Source organism: Lutjanus erythropterus, chromosome 6, assembly GCF_056507025.1.
Source record: "Lutjanus erythropterus isolate fLutEry1 chromosome 6, fLutEry1.hap2, whole genome shotgun sequence".
Taxonomy (NCBI): Eukaryota; Metazoa; Chordata; class Actinopteri; order Lutjaniformes; family Lutjanidae; genus Lutjanus; species Lutjanus erythropterus.
Genome location: NC_139322.1, coordinates 33,251,407 through 33,270,663, shown reverse-complemented (window position 1 = coordinate 33,270,663; position 19,257 = coordinate 33,251,407). Strand labels below are relative to the sequence as shown.

The following is a 19,257-nucleotide window of genomic DNA, read 5'->3' as shown; positions in this document are numbered from 1 at the left end:
TCATGAATGTACACAAAAAATTAGGCTGATTGATTCAGTAGTATTCGTGATTAACTTCAGACAAGATCCAAGTGCGTTGGTCATACATGCACACATTCACGGAAGCGATCACATGATCCCCTGGCAGGGGTAACAGTAATTATTAAAATAATAATGTCTGGTGATTCAGGGCAGCTTATTTACGAGGACATCACCTCAACTGTCAAGAAGACCTTTACGTTCGGTGGATATTCGGTGGATTATTACTTTTTAGCCATGCAGCAGCAGCTCGAGGGATGGAGATGTTGGTTGGTCAGGGGCACGTTTACCGCTGTGACACATCATTTACTGTTTTGACAACACTCAGTAAGTGTTTGGGAACTGTGGACAAAAACGGTTTAGAGTATATTAAAGTCCTCAGTAGTATGGGGTCTCTGTTGTTGCATTTTGTTCTTCATAATGCACTGCACATTTTCAAAGGGAGACAGATCTGGACTGCAGGTGGGTCAATCTAGTACCTAACTTTTTTTTTACTATGAAGGCACACTGTTGTAACATGTTCAGAATGTGTCTTGGCTTTGTCTTGCTAAAATAAGCAGGGATGTGTCTGAAAAAGGCAAAAACAATTAGAAATGTGGACCCGTCAGACCACAGCACACCTTTTCACCTCCTGTGAGTCCAGAGAATTCACTGGCTTTCACTTTGGATGCTTGAGTCTTTACTTGAATTTGTAGATGCTGTGACTGTGTTTACTGACAACGGTTTCCAAAAGTATTTCTGGGCCCTGCAGTGTCCTTTACACAATTATGTGGGGTTTTAATGCAGTTTTTAATGCAATGCCACCTGAGGGGGTAAAAAGTCACGGGCATTCAATCTTGGCCTTGCTGCTTACGTGGAGATCTGGATCTCTGAATCTTTTCATGCCTCTGAGTGCAAGATGAGTTATCAACAGTTTTTAATTGATTTCCAGAGAAGACAAACTCTGAAAGGGCAGTGAAAGTGGTTAGCACTGCCGCCTCACAGCAAGAAGGTCCTGAGGTCCTGAGTTCCTGAGTTCGATCCCCCAGCTCCCCAGCCGGGGCAGGGCCATTCTGTGTGGAGTTTGCATGTTCTCCTAGTGTCTGCGTGGGTTCTCTCCGGGTTCTCCGGCTTCCTCCCACAGTCCAAAGACATGCATGCTAGGTTAATTGGTGACTCTAAATTGCCCTTAGGTGTGAATGTGAGTGTGAGTGGTTGTCTGTCTATGTTTCAGCCCTGTGATGAACTGGCCAGGGTGAACCCTGCCTCTTGCCCAATGTCAGCTGGGATAGGCTCCAGCAACCTGTGACCCTTACGGAATTAGCTGTTACAGAATATGGATGGATGGACAAACTCTGAAATATGATTAAGAATACATAATAATCTACAAACCATTTTTTTGGTCATTGTTGGGGCAGATATCTTCATATAGGTGATGTATAGTGCCATACATATGTGATAAAAAACACTTAAACATTGACTTTTACTTCATGGGAACTTAAGCATTGTCACTGACCACATGTTAGCATGTTGACATTAGCATTTGGTTCAAAACATGACTGTGCCAACTGTAAAAGTACAGCCAGTTTTCCTGTTGGTCACCACAATATAAACCACTTGACCAACTTTATGAAAGCGACATTGCATTTATGTCAGGTGCAAGGGTCATGTCTAATTTCATGCTTTTCAAATCAACCAAAGACACGTGGGATGAGAGTGTGTAGCGTCTGAATCAAAATTAAACTGTAATATAAATTTCCCCCCCCCCATATTTTCAGAAAACTTTTCACCCATCAGCAATAATAACAATTTTGTCACCTGTTGCATTTTCATGGTGCTGTGCAATATGTGCACTCATCTTAATACCCACCTACCATGCGCATAGCAACTTCTGCAGCTATCGGGGTGTTATATAATACAAGTCCCCTCATTCACACATACCGGTCTCTTTGTCCACACGCTGTGCCTGTCAGTGTGCCCTGTGTGCGCGCATACATACACACACGACTTAAAATAGACTGGGACACATGAGTTCCCTGTTACGTCCAGGCGTATCCTGTGTGGACACAGCAGGTTCTGGTTACACTTGAGGCAGGGGCAGCTTAATATTGCACCGACCAAGTTCAGGGCTCCACACTTCCCTACTACAGTGGTCCAGTGCCTGACCACCCTTTACCAGTCCTCAGGGAGCGTTTCACTGGAACGGCGTCACCATGCCTAAAGTCTTAGTGCCAGGTGAGTATGGGCAGACTGACTCTTGGTTTGAACGTGCACTCTCACCTGTAGAAAGAGGGTTTGGATCGCATTTTCAAAAGCTTATTTGACACTGACACATGGCTATAAAGATAAACTGAGGAGAGCTTTCACCAAACTTGAAAAACTTGAAGAAAACTTGACCTTTCTGTCAAAATGCCACCCTCATATCTGTTTATTCAGATGTATGGAAGAAATAGAGACAAAACTTTGCAAAAATGCTTTGAATGCATATTACAGGGGTCACATCCCTTACTACGTGAAATATCAACAACTGTTGAGGTAATAAATCTCTTTGCCAGTGCTGCATCGTCACTCTCATGGGTGGTACTGACAGCTTTAATGACAGGTTCAATGGGGTTAAAATGCATATAGTTACAATATGAAGTCCACACAGACTAACAGTCATCACGAGATATCTTTTTTTTCTCAGAATTGAACATTTTTAACCTAAATTTTTCATTTACAATGTGTGCTTGCATCAAATTGCTGACTTTTTTTTTGTTACTTAAATTTTTTGTTGATTTTTTTTATTATTATCAGTTCAATCAGCAGATCCCAAAATCAAAACACCTTTTTGAGTTCACGTGTGAGCTTTAAAATTCATATCATAAAACAAGCAGCCTAAGAATCTAGTGAGCGAGTATCAGCTGTCAAAATTTCAAAGGAGGATGTTTGATGGATTTGATTCGTCAGCAGATTCTCCCAGGTCAAGTGGTCACACAGCAGCCTTTGCTCAATTTGTACCTGCTCGATCATTTCTCCTCTTCTAAATGCTGTTGTAATGGTTGCTAATTATAGGCCTACCTCCCCCAGGCACTGGACAACTGGCAAGTATGAAGTCACATTATGCGATCAGGAGTTTTCAAAGAGTGAAAAATAGAAATGCGATGGTCTCAACAGCTGCTGTCTGAACGGCTTGATTTCACATCTAACAGGGTTAGATGTTTGTAACGATTTAGCAGGTATTGGCGGAGAATGTGTCTGAGACCGTCGACACGTGTTGTGGATTGTGATATTTTGATGTGGCTGCAGATTTCACACCAGTGTTTTCATGCTATATCTGCAGGCTTTTATGATCTGTTGGAGCAGGTGTGGCGAGCTGACAACAAATGTGTTAATGATCAAACTGATCAAGTTCAGATGAGTCTTACGTTAAAGGGACAGTATACCCAAATCACAAAAAACTTAAACTCTAGTGGGATTTATGCTGCATTCATGTGCTCCTTGGTCCCAGTGACTTTCAACTGTTTAGGTCACAGTGTGAAAACAACATGGGTGCTACACCAGTACATTCCCTTAAACCACTAAAATGTTGCTTTACCTGTCAGGATTAATGCTAATAAATAACCTTTCAAACTAATCTAAGTCACTCTCTGTGGACAACATTTGACAAATACAATCTAATACCGTACTACAAAAAATTATATGCGCACAAAAAATTGATATGCAATATATGACTTAACAAAAGGTTATCAACCAAACATTTACTTTCTTCCGCTATGTTTGTGCGTTTCTGCATAGATGACGGACAGACAACAACTAGACACATTGTGTAACAAAATTTTCCTCGACTTTCCGAGTTGCTAAGACTTGAGGAGGCATACATGTGAATTTTTCCAGTCAGGAACTAAATTTTCCAATTATACCAACATCACATGAACGCAGTGATAGCCATGTAGACAGTTCTGGTTTTATTTGCAGGGATTTTTGGGATATAATGGAAGTAAATGCTGCAGCATTCAAAACTTTCATCTGAAAAACACAGTCAAGAAAGATGACACTCTGCAGATAACTTACTGCAGATAACTTACTATCGCTACCAAGTCAGTGGCCCCGAAACTAAGCAAAGTCTGTGGACAGTTTTCTTGAGTAGCTCTCTTGCTTCCTTGGTATTAATGCTTTGAAACATAACCACACTTGTTTTGTTTCCCCCTAACCTGGACCGTCCCACCCTGACTGGGACTTTTTGCTTACTCAGCAGAGGGAGGAAGTAAGTAATGGAGCTGAGAGAGAAGCTACCTTGGGAAGATTTAAAGCATATCAAATGCATGGTTTACTGTATGGATGTGACACAGTCACATCACCAGATATGTTTTTTTTCTTCTGTGCATTTGAATGCAACCTAGTCATATGGATCTTGGAAAATGAGGATATATTCCATATGAATGGAAATGGGAAAATAATGGAATATAGTGGAAATGGACATCATTTATTAATGCATTGTTTACATTCAGTGTCAGTTCTGTGTCATTGTAATTTTCATGTATGTACAGATGCTTCAGAAACAGAGCATCATCAGTCAAAACTGAACTGAAAGTGAATATTTACATTAATAAATTACTTTTCACAGGTAGCTCCACAACTCTTCCACCATGAGAATTCTTATCAATTGATCCTTTGAGAGTCCCGTCCCTTTGATACTTTGTGCTCCAGTGACAGCTGAGCAAAACTGGAACCCTGGTCAACAGTCTTGTTTCCTGTTTTCTGTACTTATATGCTATACTCAACTCGTCCATGATTAAAAGAAAGCTGAAGTTTCAAAAAGGTTAAAAGATGTTGTTTGAGGATCTGTAGAATATATTCACATTTTAAATTTGCTAATGTTGCAAAATGCTAGCTAACTAGTTAGCTGACCTACTTCAATCATTAGTCAGCTAGCTAGCTGGTATTTTGCTAATATTAACTAACTTAAGATGTGACTCAATATGTCACTTTTAGTGGAAGAGAGAACAGATGAAGTACCAGATTTGTTACTGGAACACAGAGCAAAAAGGGGTGGGACTTAGGAAGTGTCAATCAGCAAAGCAGCACACAAACAATACTTAGTTGACCTTCAGATTTGTTTGAACCACCAAATAAATTCCAGGGCGTAATATGAAATGCATCTTTGCATGGAGATTAGAAGTTTAGAAATGGTAAGGTAATGGAATCACATAATCTTAGCGTTTACCATATTTGATTCAAAACATGTAAAACTAAGACCACAAAATCATCCCTGCATGTCTCATGAAGATGCAATCGCCAATTCTTTGTCCAGCTGCTGTGTCCACGTCTATTTCAAGAGCAACTGTAAATTCACTTTAACAGTCATCATGTGTCCTCCTCACCAATATTCATCTTCACTTTAATCCCACTTATCCATTTACCATAAAACATATGCACTGGTCCAGTGTCTTCATTTCATTGCTGATACCTTCAGTATCTCCTATTGCATGCACTGTATTTCTAATCTATGTTTTATATTGTTAATAACTGATAAATATTATAGTGCAGGATCAGTCCTTTACATGTATTCATAATTATAGCACTGATATGGTGCATTATGTCATGCATACACTGTAACAGACATGTAAAGGTTTAATGTCATCTTCATGTATAACACCTTTCTAACCAATGCATTTCTAACACTTTCTTTTTTGGGTTTTGTTCCGGGCGGTGCTACTTTGTTGGGCATAAACAGGTCAACAGAGTAAGTATGAAGGGTGAGAAGTAGAATCCAAAATCGCTTTAGTCATATGTGCCGTACTGGAGTTGTTGTCTTAGTTGAAAGCCTTGGCTCTTGGTTAGTTCAGTGCATGTAACAAGTAGAGTTTGATCTAGAGAGTAGTGATCTCTGTAGTAGGCATCATGTAATGCCACTCATGCCGTGTATTGTCATTGTGTTTCTTACAAAACCCGAACGCCTGTTGAAGTAGTACTGTTGTTCACAGTTTGGTTCGCAACTCCAGTCATTTTGGACAATGACCCTCTTTTCCTGTCATTTTTTCCCAACATATTGATGAATTTTGATCAAAATTATTTCACTTACCTCCCTATACAGCCATTTACAACTTAACTGGTCATAAAATGTAAAATAAACAGTGAAAGATGATAAGAAGACTGGGTCTGGAGTTTAAAAACATGCAGTATATTAAAAAAGACTGTACCATCTCGTATCCATATGAGGCCAGCCGACTGTGTGTGTCAGAGCTTCATCACTGTAGATCCTCTATATGCATGGAACTTTGTGTTTGCAGCTCAAATTGGAGGTCAAAGTGGCAGACTTGTAGTGACGGAGTCAATCTTTCGTCATGTATACAAGGCATGAGTCTGTACACCTCAGTTTAGATAAGGTATGTGCCTTTTAATGTCATAGATGTAAAATGTTATGTGCACCATTCATTCATCATGAATTGACATAATTTAGGAGTCATATTCATGCATCGCAGTCAAGAAGCTCTGTTTGTAGCTAGTCTGTTTACTTTAGTACTGCATGATGTGAATGGACCAGAATGCATTTCTGTGTTTGACAGAACGTATCTTGCTGTGATTGACAGAGACCGATGACAAGATGCGGGCCTTCGCGGAGAGCGTCTTTGCGTCTGAGACCAAAGACGAGAACATCCGCGATGAGATCTCCATGTTTGATGTGGCTGAAGACTGTCCCATCCTCCACAATGAGATGGCCCACCATCTGCACACTGAGGATGATGCTGAGAAACGGTGAGACAGGAAATTATGTGTTGTCATTTTGTGCTTGTGGTGCCACAAAATAATATCATTATATGTTGAGAAATTGGGACATCTCAAGGTTTTATATTTAGACTTTTTAGACCATTTAATGTACAATATGTAAGAATTGTAATCTGCCATGCCAGATGTGTTGAACCACCTGGGAAGTTGTCCTTAGAGATTGCTTTGAAAAGGGCAGGCACTGGGCATGAATCATCTGTCTGTCACATCTAATGTGGACTAAGTTCAACCAATCTGATCAGCACTTCCATAGACACTTCTCACTGTTGTCACACCTAAAACCACGCCCATAGCTGCCAGTAGGATGCCGATTGGCTGCAGCACTTTTGGTGTGGATACAAACAGAAAGTTGAAGCCTGGTGAGATGGATTCTCACATGATCTTGTCATTTTGCAATCCAGCTGCCTTGCAAGGTAATAAGAATTGTCTGACTGATGAATTAATACTTGTAGCAACCAACTGTAGCTGCCATTAGCTAGCTTAGCTCGGTTAGCTGTGCAGCAAGTGTAGGGAGTGTTGTTGTTTACACTGCTAGCGTGGAGCTTTGGACTGCTAGGAGGAGAAGGTTTTCAGGCCCAGGGTGGTGGGGATCCAGCGGGGGATGCTAGTGGGGAGCTGGGACTGGGACTAAATACAGCATCCAAGCACAGACTCCGGGTTCAACAAAGATACGGGTTCAGGCAAGGACAGGAAGGTGAAGCAGGACAGAGCTGAGAGGGAGATTTGGGTGTCAGTCAGTGCCCACCTCCGGAGGCCATAGTTGGGGTTATTGTGCGGTCAGCCCCAGCATGCTAGGAACCAAACAAACCACATGGTGTTGTTTGACTCAGGGCAGACTGTATGCTACAGTAACTCACTATTGCCTCTTGAGGTACAAAGTGTTATTACCAGACAGAGCTAACTGGCTAGCATGCTAAGTTCAGTAGATATCTCTGCAACACAATACATAGATGTCTTAGACATGTCATAACTGTTATTTCTTCACTTTCTGTTGATAATTGCGATTATTTCTTGAACGTTTTAAAATTCTTACATATTGTACAGATAAGGGCTGGTAAGGGCTGGTTAATTCTTGAGGGCAATTTGGTTAGCCTTCACAAAAAACAGAAATTTTAACATTGGAAGACAATCACTAAACCTCACTTATCCACAGCAAGAGGCAAAAGCGGTGTCGCACCATGGCTGTGCCCGTGGCCACTGCCCAGGCAACTGCTGCCCCTGTAGTGTCATTGGAGGTGGACACGCCCACCTACCTGGAAGTGCCCGACTTCCAGAGAGTGGCCATCATTGGAGACTACGCCTCTGGGGTATTTTCAGTATTTGAATGTTTGCCTTGATATTCTTAGAAAATATCACACACCGTTTTAGACTTAAATCTTTGATGAAAAATAATTACAGCAAGTAGCATCAAACCAGCTCTGCTCGGTTGCAGATGTGATGGACAAAGGCTGGAAAAAACATATTGGTGCTCATACTGGTGGTTTAAATTAGGATGATTATTGACAGCAATACTGGAAAACATTTTGAGCTAGTTCTATTTCCTGTCTACTCAAGTATGCTAACCGTACTCTTAGTTTGTGACCAGTCATGAGAACAGTAATTCAATCATCATTTCAAAGCTAAGCTGGGGGTGTAAATACGGAATAGACAGATACAGGAAATCAATTGTTTTAACATTTTTTTAAAAACGCGATTACAGGTAAATGTCCTAAAATGTCAACTTATGTCTTTAAAATGTACTAATACTCGACTATTTAAATTAGATTCATTTCAAAATATTGATTGACTGAAATCCGGTCTGTTGTTTCACAGTGTAGTAGGAATAGTAGCTGAAATTTCTACCCCTGCATTGCTGTCCCTAAACTAGACTTGCAATTCCCTAAAGTAGACTTGGGTCAAACTAAACACGGATGCAGGAGTTGTTTACTTTGAATTTCACTGACCATATGTGTCTCTGGGTCAGTGGCCTCACAGCCTCCCTCTAACAGACGCCCATGAATGGAGCTCATCTGAGAGCAGGTCATGGTTAAGGTTTCACGACTGTGGGCTTGACATTTACAGAGAAAGAAAACACTCTGGAAGAGCTGTTTTAGCCTCACGTTTGTAAAGATCTGTTTCAGGTGTAATTCTGACTACATAACATATTACATAATGTCACATGACCACTCATGTAATGCAATAAATCAGAAAAAAAACTTGACTTGAACACTTACAGCATAGTTTCAAAATGTGTTTTAACAATCCAGCCGCCACCCCTTCCATCAGCAAATTTAAATATACTTTTTAAAATTAAATTTTGTATAAAAAGATTCCCTCAAATTTTAACTTTAACACATGTAAGGCTGATATTTTTTCCATAGGCATTTTTGCAGGTAATCTGTAACATCTCTTTTATTTGTTATTCAGGTGACCATGGATGACTTTGAGTTGTCCTGTAAGGGTCTGTACCGTGCCCTGACTATCAGGGAGAAGTACATGAGGCTGGCCTTCCAGCGTTTCCCACGCACGGCCTCCCAGTACCTGCGCGACATCGAGGGAGAGAAGTTCAGAGTTGAAGATCAGGTGCAGCCAGGTGAGGAGGAGAAAAGATAAGACTGAGCCTGGGATTTAAACAAATGTGCTAATTTAAGACGTTTTCTGTGCGACCGGCCATCAGAAATTCTTAATTTGTATATCACATTCACCCACCAGTCTTCACCGCTCCTCCAAAGAATGGAGAAGACCCCTTTGATACAAAGGACCTGCCAAAGGATCTGGGATATGTTGCTCGTATGAAGGATGGTGTTATCTATGTGTACAACGACGCTACAGCAGCCGACAAACATCAGCCCAAAGACCTGCCCTGCCCCGACTACAACACCTTCATCGATGACATGAACTTCCTCATTGCTCTCATTGCACAGGGCCCAACGTGAGTCCTTTAGCATGTCCTGATGAAGCTGGTTTAAATTTTAGTCTCAGTTCATGACAACCCAGATCATGTCAGGAATTTATCACTTTCACCTGATGCCTTGTTGTTGACCCCCAGGGTTAACTGACTGCTGAGTAATTTATCACAGGTTGTCAGTATGTGTGGTCCTTTGGGTCCTTTGCTGTGGAAATATCCATAGCAAAATAACACACAATAACACTTGACAGCAACAATTTCCCATTTTTGATATCATAGTTAGATGTTTTATAGATACAGAGACTTCAACAAATGTTTATCAGTGCACCCAGAGCTGCATGTGTATAATTTAACATTTCGTTAATATGCATTTCTTGTTTTCCAGTAAGACCTACACTCACCGCCGTCTGAAGTTCCTCATGTCCAAGTTCAATGTGCATGAGATGCTGAATGAGATGGAGGAGATGAAGGAGCTGAAGATGAACCCCCACAGGGACTTCTACAACTGCAGGAAGGTAGCCATGAATTAATTTTGCTTGATAACATAAAAACAGAGAATAACTCTCATGCACTGTTTCTCATTAAAACATAAAATCTACTAAAAATAACACTAAATCAACCTGAAACCTATATCTCATTGCATTTTAGTTTGGAGGGACATAGCAAAAAATGCAGGTACAATGGGTACAGGTCCCACAAAGACTAGGTTTTAGATGAGGGGAAACTGTAAAATAAAGTGAAATCTTATACAGATATACATAAATAAAACTTGTACATTTATAAGTTTGAATTTTAGCCATTCTTGCCTAATACAGTCAAAAACATCTGCATTTTCTTTTTGTACTGGTCAATTTTGAGATTTTGGTCTATTTTGCTTCTGTATCATAGAATTTCAGACTAGTGGAGAGAAAACACCCAAAATACACATTTAGTTGTTTATTTTAGTTCAGATTTCTGATCTGGAAATTTATGCAAATAAATACATACTTAATCAGATAATGCCTTATTTTCATCAAGTAATCAACTGAGGAAGTTTCATGGTGACATCTATTCATTAAAACTTCTGCATTATTTACCTGTAGTGTCTTAGTTTGCTGTCATTCTTCACATTTTGTGTGTGTTTTTAGTTCCCTCTTGTGGCCAAGCCGAATCATTACAACACATAAACCTGAAACCTCAGTGATCCATTCTCTGTCATCTCTGTGTCATTCCAGGTGGACACCCACATCCACGCTGCCGCCTGCATGAACCAGAAGCACCTGCTGCGCTTCATCAAGAAGTCTTACCGCGTGGACGCCGACCGCGTGGTGCACAACCTTAAAGGGAAAGAGGTCACCATGAAGGAGCTGTTCGAGTCCCTTAACCTGCACCCCTATGACCTCACTGTGGACTCCCTGGATGTGCATGCTGTACGTGTCTCACTTTTTTAAACACTGGTGCCTTAGATTTGGACATACAGAATGATAAAAAACGCACTGGGACAAATACAATTATCATCTAAAGGAAACATGAGAACTCATACCATTGACTCTCTGACTGAGAGGCTGCTGAGAACAACAGTCAAAGAAATTAAAAATGAAAAATCACTGTTTTTGTCATAATTTGTTAAAATGATAGGATAGTATACATACTATATTTGTAGACAACCCAGCAAATGTATTGAATCAAAACGGGCCCCAGTTTGAACATCTAAAGGAAATGTTTAAAACTCTATCTGCATAATGACTACCTAAAATTAAGCACAAAAATTTCTGTTTCAAAAACTGCTACTATTGCAACTATTGCTTTTAGAATAAATCAGTTCTATAGTTGCATCCCCTCAGTCAACCTTTCTCGTCTCTGTGTTGTCTCTTTTAAGGGTAGACAAACCTTCCAGCGTTTTGATAAATTCAACGCCAAATACAACCCTGTGGGAGCCAGTGAGCTGCGTGACCTGTACCTGAAGACAGAGAACCACATCAGTGGAGAGTACTTTGCCACCATCATCAAGGTCAGTCTCTTTATAAAAAACAAACATCACAGAAAAACAATTTCAGAAAAATAGGTTTGAATAGTTATGGAACGACATCCGACATCCTAGTGGGAGATATTATACTGGTTTCTGTTGTGTATTTAGCAGCCCATTGATCTGCCATGTAATTAATCTATTAAGTATGAAACTTCTTGTGATCTGAGTCTGATTTGACCTCTGTGTAAACCAGGAAGTAGCCAGTGACCTGGAGGATGCCAGGTACCAGTATGCTGAGCCTCGTCTGTCCATCTACGGCTGCAACCCCAATGAGTGGCAAAAGCTCTCAAGCTGGTTCGTCAAGCACAGAGTCTTCTCCCCAAACCTCAAGTGGATGATCCAAGTTCCCAGGATCTAGTAAGTTTTCAGTCTGGATTCTTTCTTCCATGCAATTTGACCAAGCTGAGATACATTTGGAGAGTTATTTATCCTTATGTGGGTAAAATATAGATATTAAAGAATAATCTACTGAATGTCAGTTGCTCTCTTGTAAGCTTGAAAACAGGCTCTAAAGGTTTGTGGAGGGTGGCTAGAAATCATAGGTAAATGATTTTGTTTTGTCCTCAGCGACATCTTCAGAGGCAGGAACTTTGTGCCTCACTTTGGCAAGATGTTGGAGAACATTTTCCTTCCCGTGTTCCAGGCCACCATCGACCCACAGTCCCACCCAGAGCTCAGCATCTTCCTCAAGCATGTGAGTCAAAGTTACCATTAGATAATGACTCATTGGCATAATTAAAATAAAATTCCAGAAAACTTTTAATACAACAAATAATTGTCTTGATTGTCTCAGTCAACTGGGGAAATTTATTCATGGTGTTTATAAGTCAAATTTTTTAACCTATTCACCTCAAGTGTCTTGCAAGTTTTCTCTCATACTCTGAGCCATAATTAACACTTCAGTAACACTTATATACACAAAACTTTTGCAGCCTGATTTATATAGCATTTTATTCCCAAAACACAGTAAGCTTTTATTTTTTAAGACTGTTGACAGTATTTTCTGATTAATGGAGTGATAAAAAGAGATTTCCAAAGTTTGCTCAGTAAAAAAAATTGACTCTAATATGTCAAGACAGTCAGCCGTGTGTTCCCAGTATAATTAACCCTTTACCTCCTGGTGTGCAGGTGACAGGTTTCGACAGTGTGGACGATGAGTCCAAGCACAGTGGTCACATGTTCTCCACTAAGAGCCCCAAACCAGATGAGTGGGACATCGTCAAGAACCCCTCCTACACCTATTACATCTACTACATGTATGCCAACATTGCTGTGCTCAACCAGCTCCGCAGGTCAGTAACTTTGCCTCTGTACGCTCAGTTTTGTCTTTTTTTTTTTTTTTAATTGCGTGTACTGCAGGAATATGATAATTTAATATTTGCATTGTTTTCTGACAAATTGCCAATTGCAATGTTGTTTTCATATCATATAAGAATATGTGCCCGTTTCCGCTCTTCTGCTTTCCAGACAGAGGGGGATGAACACATTCACGTTCAGGCCTCACTGTGGTGAGGCCGGTGCAATCACCCATCTGCTGGCTTGCTTCATGACTGCTGATAACATCTCTCACGGCCTCAACCTCAAAAAGGTCGGTCCTCTCTTTACCAGATAACATTGTCTCACTTACTGTAAATTAATGCTTTAGTTCAGCATCACTCATGCATATGTTCATTTACACATTATTAAGCACCAACTTCTCTGTGTCAGGAACCATAGGGTTTCCATTATCCTGAATATGGAATAATATGAGAGATATATCTCTCTATATTTGAGACATTAAAGTCAGTTGACAAAGATGTCTTTTGTCTTTACATAATCTCTTATCTTAAAATACGAAAAGATGTTCTATCTGGATATAGAGAACATTTAAACTACCTGATTAAAAGCCACACGACCTCCTTTCACAAAGAGGCCCTTGAGAAAAGAAATACCTTTTAAGGCCCAATGTTTGAAAATTGGATCTTAGACACTTCATGGTTGGTATTGATCGGAGAGAAAATAGATGTTATCCTGGACCTTCCTTAAAGTGTAACTTCTGTATTTTTCAGCTTGGACCATAGTGTCCTGTGTTTATGGATATTCTTTGCCTAAGTGACTGATGAAGACAATGACTTCTGAAACTGGTCTGATGTTGAATGCAGGATCTGACAACTGGCAAATGTCCATGTGCTATATGTGCTGGTTTTGCCGACAGGCTCAGATTGTTATTCTGAGCATCTGACATCATTATGGAAAAGATCCCTACAGAGATTGCCATGTTTGTTAAAAAGTAGGATCTTTTTTATTTAACCAAAAAACAGCAGTTTTATTGATTTCAGAAACAGTCGTTTTAGCAGTAAATTCAAACTTGATAAAAAAACAATCAATCACCATCTCTGGTTTGGTTGAAATAAACTCTTACCACCATGAAAATATTCTGGCTCTACACACTCATTCTGCCCATTGCTTTTTTCTCCCTCTTGCTCCTCTGTCAATATTTTCACATCGAATTCTGTGAATTTAGTGTTTATTTCGACCAAACGAAAGTTCTGGAGTCTGGTGGCTTTGGTAAAACAGCTGTTTCTGGCTAAACAAAAATTATTTTACTGTTTAACAAAAAGGTCCATACTGTTGGATTATTGCATCAATCTTAAACTTATTTTATTTTTCATAGAAAGAGTTTTTGTCAGGGTATATTTTAACCACTGTACAATTGATAATGTAATGTCACATGCAATCTCTAATATAATCTTGCCGTTAAACATGATTTATTGTACTTTAAGTAATTTTGACTGATTTATTATGAAATATAAAAGTTAAACAAAATGTTTTAAATGCCAGGCTTTGACAAATAATGTCAGAAGTTGACTGAACTTCATCTTGTAAACTGATCATATCTGTCTTTCTTCCACCGCCAGAGTCCCGTGCTGCAGTACTTGTACTTCTTGACCCAGCTCCCCATCGCCATGTCCCCTCTCAGCAACAACAGCCTGTTCCTGGAGTACGCCAAGAACCCCCTGCTGGAGTTCCACAAGAAAGGCCTGGTGGTGTCTCTGTCCACCGACGACCCCATGCAGTTCCACTACACCAAGGTCTGAACACAGAGAGAGAGAGCCTTTCATGATAATAATGTACACAATGCTCCATACTGTGCTGCGTATAAAGACTATTGTGTTGTGCACATCTACACATGAATGCATTACAGTTTTCTTTGCGAGTCTTTGTATTCATATCGTGCAGGCAAGTCATGTACAGCACACTCAGACAGAAACAGAGTACAATGTGCATTGAATGAACATGCACTGCACACACATAAACAGGTTTAAGCTATATGTAGAACCTGCAGATGTGTGCAAAAATGTAGGTGTTGTGTGCATTGCATGTGCGCATATACTACACAAACAGAGTTACCTCTACACGGTAGCTGCATCTACAAAGCCTGTTTTGAGCCTCATGAACTCACCATAGGAATGATTAAGATATCAGAGTGTAAACCTTGGCCTTTATGTCCTCAGGAACCCCTGATGGAAGAGTACGCCATTGCAGCCCAGGTCTTCAAGCTCAGTACCTGCGACATGTGTGAGATCTCCAGGAACAGCGTGCTGCAGAGCGGCATGTCTGCTGAGGTAACACACATCTGATGGAGAGCTTTAATGGGACAGTTCACCACAAAATTAAATAAATTAAAAAAAAAATTCTCCTACCTGTAGGTCAATTTATCCATCTAGATTGTTTTGGTGTGAGTTGCTGAGTCTCATGTAGGAACTTTTTTATTAGTAAAGCTACACCAACCAACGGTATTACAGTGCAGAAGGAGGCGCGCATCTGCTCACAGACAGCACTTGATGTAAACATTAATGGCTGAGCTGTAACATTAGCACCACTGGAGCTAGCCAGTGTGGTGATGCAGTTAGTGATTGTAGTTTGGTTGAAAGAAAGTAGTTCTTGTTGAGTTCCTGTTGAGTTTTCAAACTGTTTTTTGTCACATTCAGCAGGGGGCATTTTTCCATTGAAAAGACATTTGGTTGAAAAGAAGTCTTAGACATTCACCCTGAATATCAACCATTTTTCCAAAAAAAAATCAGCGTTGAAATTCCAGTTGGTGTTCACTAGGTAGTTTCATCATATTTGAGAGAAGGCAGACATCTTTATGGCTGATCGACAAAACTCTGCAGCTCACACCAAAATAACCTAGATGGATAAATAATGCTGCAAGTAAGAGGAGAAATATGTATTTTGGATTTTGGGGTTAACTGTCTCTTTAAATGTGACGATGCTTGTTTGATTTTTTTTAAACATCTAACAAAAAGCCAGTAAGATTTGTCTTTCATTTTATTTTGGCAACATCTTTGGGCAAAACAGTAATTATAGTGGTTTTTCTGTACTTAAAAGCATCTTGCAAAATCCTCTGAAACACACAGATTCTGTCCTCGCGTGATACAGACTGCTCTTAAATTGAAGAGATGACAGACCATGTTCCACGAAGAGGGGATATTGTACTTTCACCAAAAAACATGCTCGTTGTTTTCTTGTGTTCCAGGAGAAGGCCCACTGCCTGGGTCCTGACTACCTGAAGGAGGGTCCCGAGGGCAACGACATCCGTAAGACCAACGTGGCCCAGATCCGCATGGCATATCGCTATGAGACCCTGTGCTATGAGCTCAACCTCATCAAGGAGGGCCTGAAGACTGAGTAAAAACTCTCACGTCTTCAGACTTCAGACAATGTCATGTGGAAAAGTTTCTACATAAGTTTTTCACAGTAACTCTTAAAAAAGGAAGAATCTTAAAGAAACAGACCTTCTAATACACTTATGTTCCCTCCTCTGGAAGTAGTAACTTTTTAATAATTGTCTTCTGTACGTCTTATCCAACTGACTTGTATTTTACAGCATGTGTATTCCATATGGAGAAACACTGTGTATATGAATGAAAGGAAATAAAATGTTAAATTAATAAGTGCCTTTGCGTGGTTGTCGCCCTAGTGATGCATTTCAGAATTTAATCAGTATTACATTGGAACATTATTGGTTGGACAGCAGGACCTAGTCTAGTTGATTTGGCAGTAGGGGAGACCAGGGGGCGATTGTAACGATCAAATAATTTTTCGATTTTTCAATTTTCAAAACAAGCAACACGACTATAACATTAAATAAATCCATGTGTTGACGTACTGTTCAGGTAGAAAATGAGCCTATTTCTTTAAAAACAAATGTAAAATTACTTTTAACTCAATTCAAATAATACAAATCTAGTCAATCTTATGCTTTGAATATACACAATGCCTACACACATTTACACACAATTAGGTAAAAAAAAAAAAAAAAAAGAAAAAAGGTAAAAGAAAAAAAGGTAAAATTATTAGATACTACAGCAGTAATGTGATTACTTTGAGGTGTGCTTTCATTTAAGATATTATGGGTTAATATGACTCATTTTGTTTAGTGTTACAATTGCCCACAACCACTGTTTAATTGCTCCCACCAAGGGGGCAAATGTCACACTCTGACTTGCATTGAATTTAATTTAATAATGTTGTGTTATTTTTTTTATTTAGTGGTGCTCATGTGTGTTTCTTACATCAAAAGATGACTAGTGTATTTCAAGTAGCGTTATGAAAGAAAATCTAAAAAGTTACACTTGTCCCTGCTCTCCCCTACTACTGTTGCCTTCAGATGTTCCTCATAAGCTCCAGCGTGTATATATAAATGAGACTTGACGTATACTCTTATTTGGTGATGTGTTTCTTTTACATTGTGTACTAAAAGTAGTTTTCTGATGACTGTTTCCTTTAGACGTTTAGATATTTTGCTGTACCAGCAGGATGAAGAGGAAAAATGTGCATCAGTCATGCAAAGTTAATGGAGTTATTAGACTGTGTTTTGCATAATGCATCACTTTTACCATTAGTTATTGACAGAGCCTCCATAATGTCTGCCATTTCCTGTGAAGAGTGAAGACACACCCGCGGTATTATTGAACAACAAGAAACTGGGATGGCAAAGTCAACATTTGACTTAGCTGGATTGAGTGCACATTTAATCTTGTTCCATGGGTGAAGATCAAGTCTGAGATCCATTTGGAAGCTGTGGAAGTTCAAGACAAATACTCCCTTTAGGCCATAGTTCTGTGGTCCACGGTTAAGGCTGACTGAAACACCCAAGATCAATCAATTAATCAGTACATGAATGACTCACTAAGTAAATTAAGAAACCATTAAAGTGCACCATAAATAACATGAAAATTAAAAAGCAAATGTAGGCAGTAATTAATTATACAAATCGGACGTATATGAATATTTCTGTTATTTTTTATTTTAATTTATGTATTTATTTCTCTATTATTTCCCCCAATACAGAGGACTGAGAGAGAGCTGAACATTATGATGTCACAGTGAAGTTGATATTTGACCTTTTGGACATAAAATGTGATATCAATTTGCCTATGAAATTTTGAGATGTAACCACACGTGTTTAGTGAGGTCACCATGACTTTGGCCTTTGACAAGCAAAATTTCAGTTGTCAGTCCACATTTTGTTTGCCAAGTTTGAAGAAATTCCCTCACAGTGTTCTTGAAATATTGCGTTCACAAGAATATGATGATGTGAAAACATCATGCCTGTGGCCATAAAAACATAAAGGCATAACAGTTAAATATTTTTCAAGGTTTTCCAGTAATTTTGAATCGCAGAGGTCCTTCAGCATACAGTCATGAATGTGCACAAAAAAGACTGGGCTGGCTGATCAGTGAAGTAAGTGCTTACATCCCCTCCTGGTAAACTAACGGTCATATTCAGTGACTCGTGGAGTCGCACAGGTGCAGCTCATAACACAGTGTCTATATTTCCCAGGACACTTGAAGACAACAGTATTTATTCATTGTTGACAGCTGCGGGAGTTGATGTGATGACGTCTTCTCTCTCTCTGGTCGGGAGGATTCAACGAAACTTTCTCACAGTCACAGCTGCGTCAAGTTCAAGAGAAACAGCCAGAGGAAAACAGGAAGTCGAACTACTTGGCATAAAAATTCATAAAGAAGAAGATCTGATTCTGAAAAATAGCAGACATTTACTTACCGGAAATGAGTAGAAAAAGTTGATGTGCAACAATGTTACAATGGCTGATATTGCATTTGAAAAAACAGTTTCCACCATATATTGTGGAGCACCTAGTGTGAATGTTCTTTGAATTGGTATAGTCTAGGGAAGACTATACCAATGCAAAACAATTGCTAGACTGTCTAGCAATTGATCACTGTGCTACCACTCAATCTATACATTAAGCCTTTATCATTTGTTGTTTCCAATGATTGAAATGTATGCATTTTCTTCTTCTTCTTCCACTCCCCATCCCTTCCTTCACTTCAAATGTGAATTTTATAGAGCTGCAATGATTCATTAATTAGTTAACAACTATTAAATTAACACCAACTATTCTGATAATCGATAATCAGTTTGAGTATTTTACTTTTTTTAAGAAGAAAAAAGTCTTATTCCGGCTTCTTAAATGTGCATATTTTATGATTTCTGTAGTCCTTTATGACAGTACACTGAATATCTTTGAGTTTTGGGCCAAGTAAGACATTCGAGGACTTGACATGTTTAATTTTCTGACATTTT

At 39.4% G+C, this 19,257-nt stretch overlaps 1 protein-coding gene across 1 annotated transcript; it reads left to right on the top strand.

The window, feature by feature from the left end:
- Window positions 1-2,087: 2,087 nt before the first annotated feature.
- On the top strand, window positions 2,088-16,597 carry ampd1 (adenosine monophosphate deaminase 1 (isoform M)). The gene is made up of 15 exons (XM_084721714.1): window positions 2,088-2,232; window positions 6,570-6,735; window positions 7,919-8,072; window positions 9,172-9,337; window positions 9,457-9,676; window positions 10,038-10,167; window positions 10,867-11,061; window positions 11,511-11,642; window positions 11,854-12,017; window positions 12,228-12,354; window positions 12,789-12,952; window positions 13,128-13,248; window positions 14,558-14,731; window positions 15,155-15,265; window positions 16,180-16,597. Exons 1-15 carry the CDS (start codon window positions 2,211-2,213, stop codon window positions 16,333-16,335), a joined length of 2,202 nt encoding a protein of 733 aa, XP_084577840.1. The 5' UTR covers window positions 2,088-2,210; the 3' UTR covers window positions 16,336-16,597.
- Window positions 16,598-19,257: the final 2,660 nt, after the last annotated feature.

Coding starts and splice junctions, on each gene's coding strand:
- ampd1 (XM_084721714.1), top strand. CDS start 2,211: ATGCCTAAAGTCTTAGTGCCAG. Junction 9,677..10,037: donor CTCATTGCACAGGGCCCAAC/GTGAGTCCTTTA, acceptor CTTGTTTTCCAG/TAAGACCTACACTCACCGCC. Junction 15,266..16,179: donor AGAGCGGCATGTCTGCTGAG/GTAACACACATC, acceptor CTTGTGTTCCAG/GAGAAGGCCCACTGCCTGGG.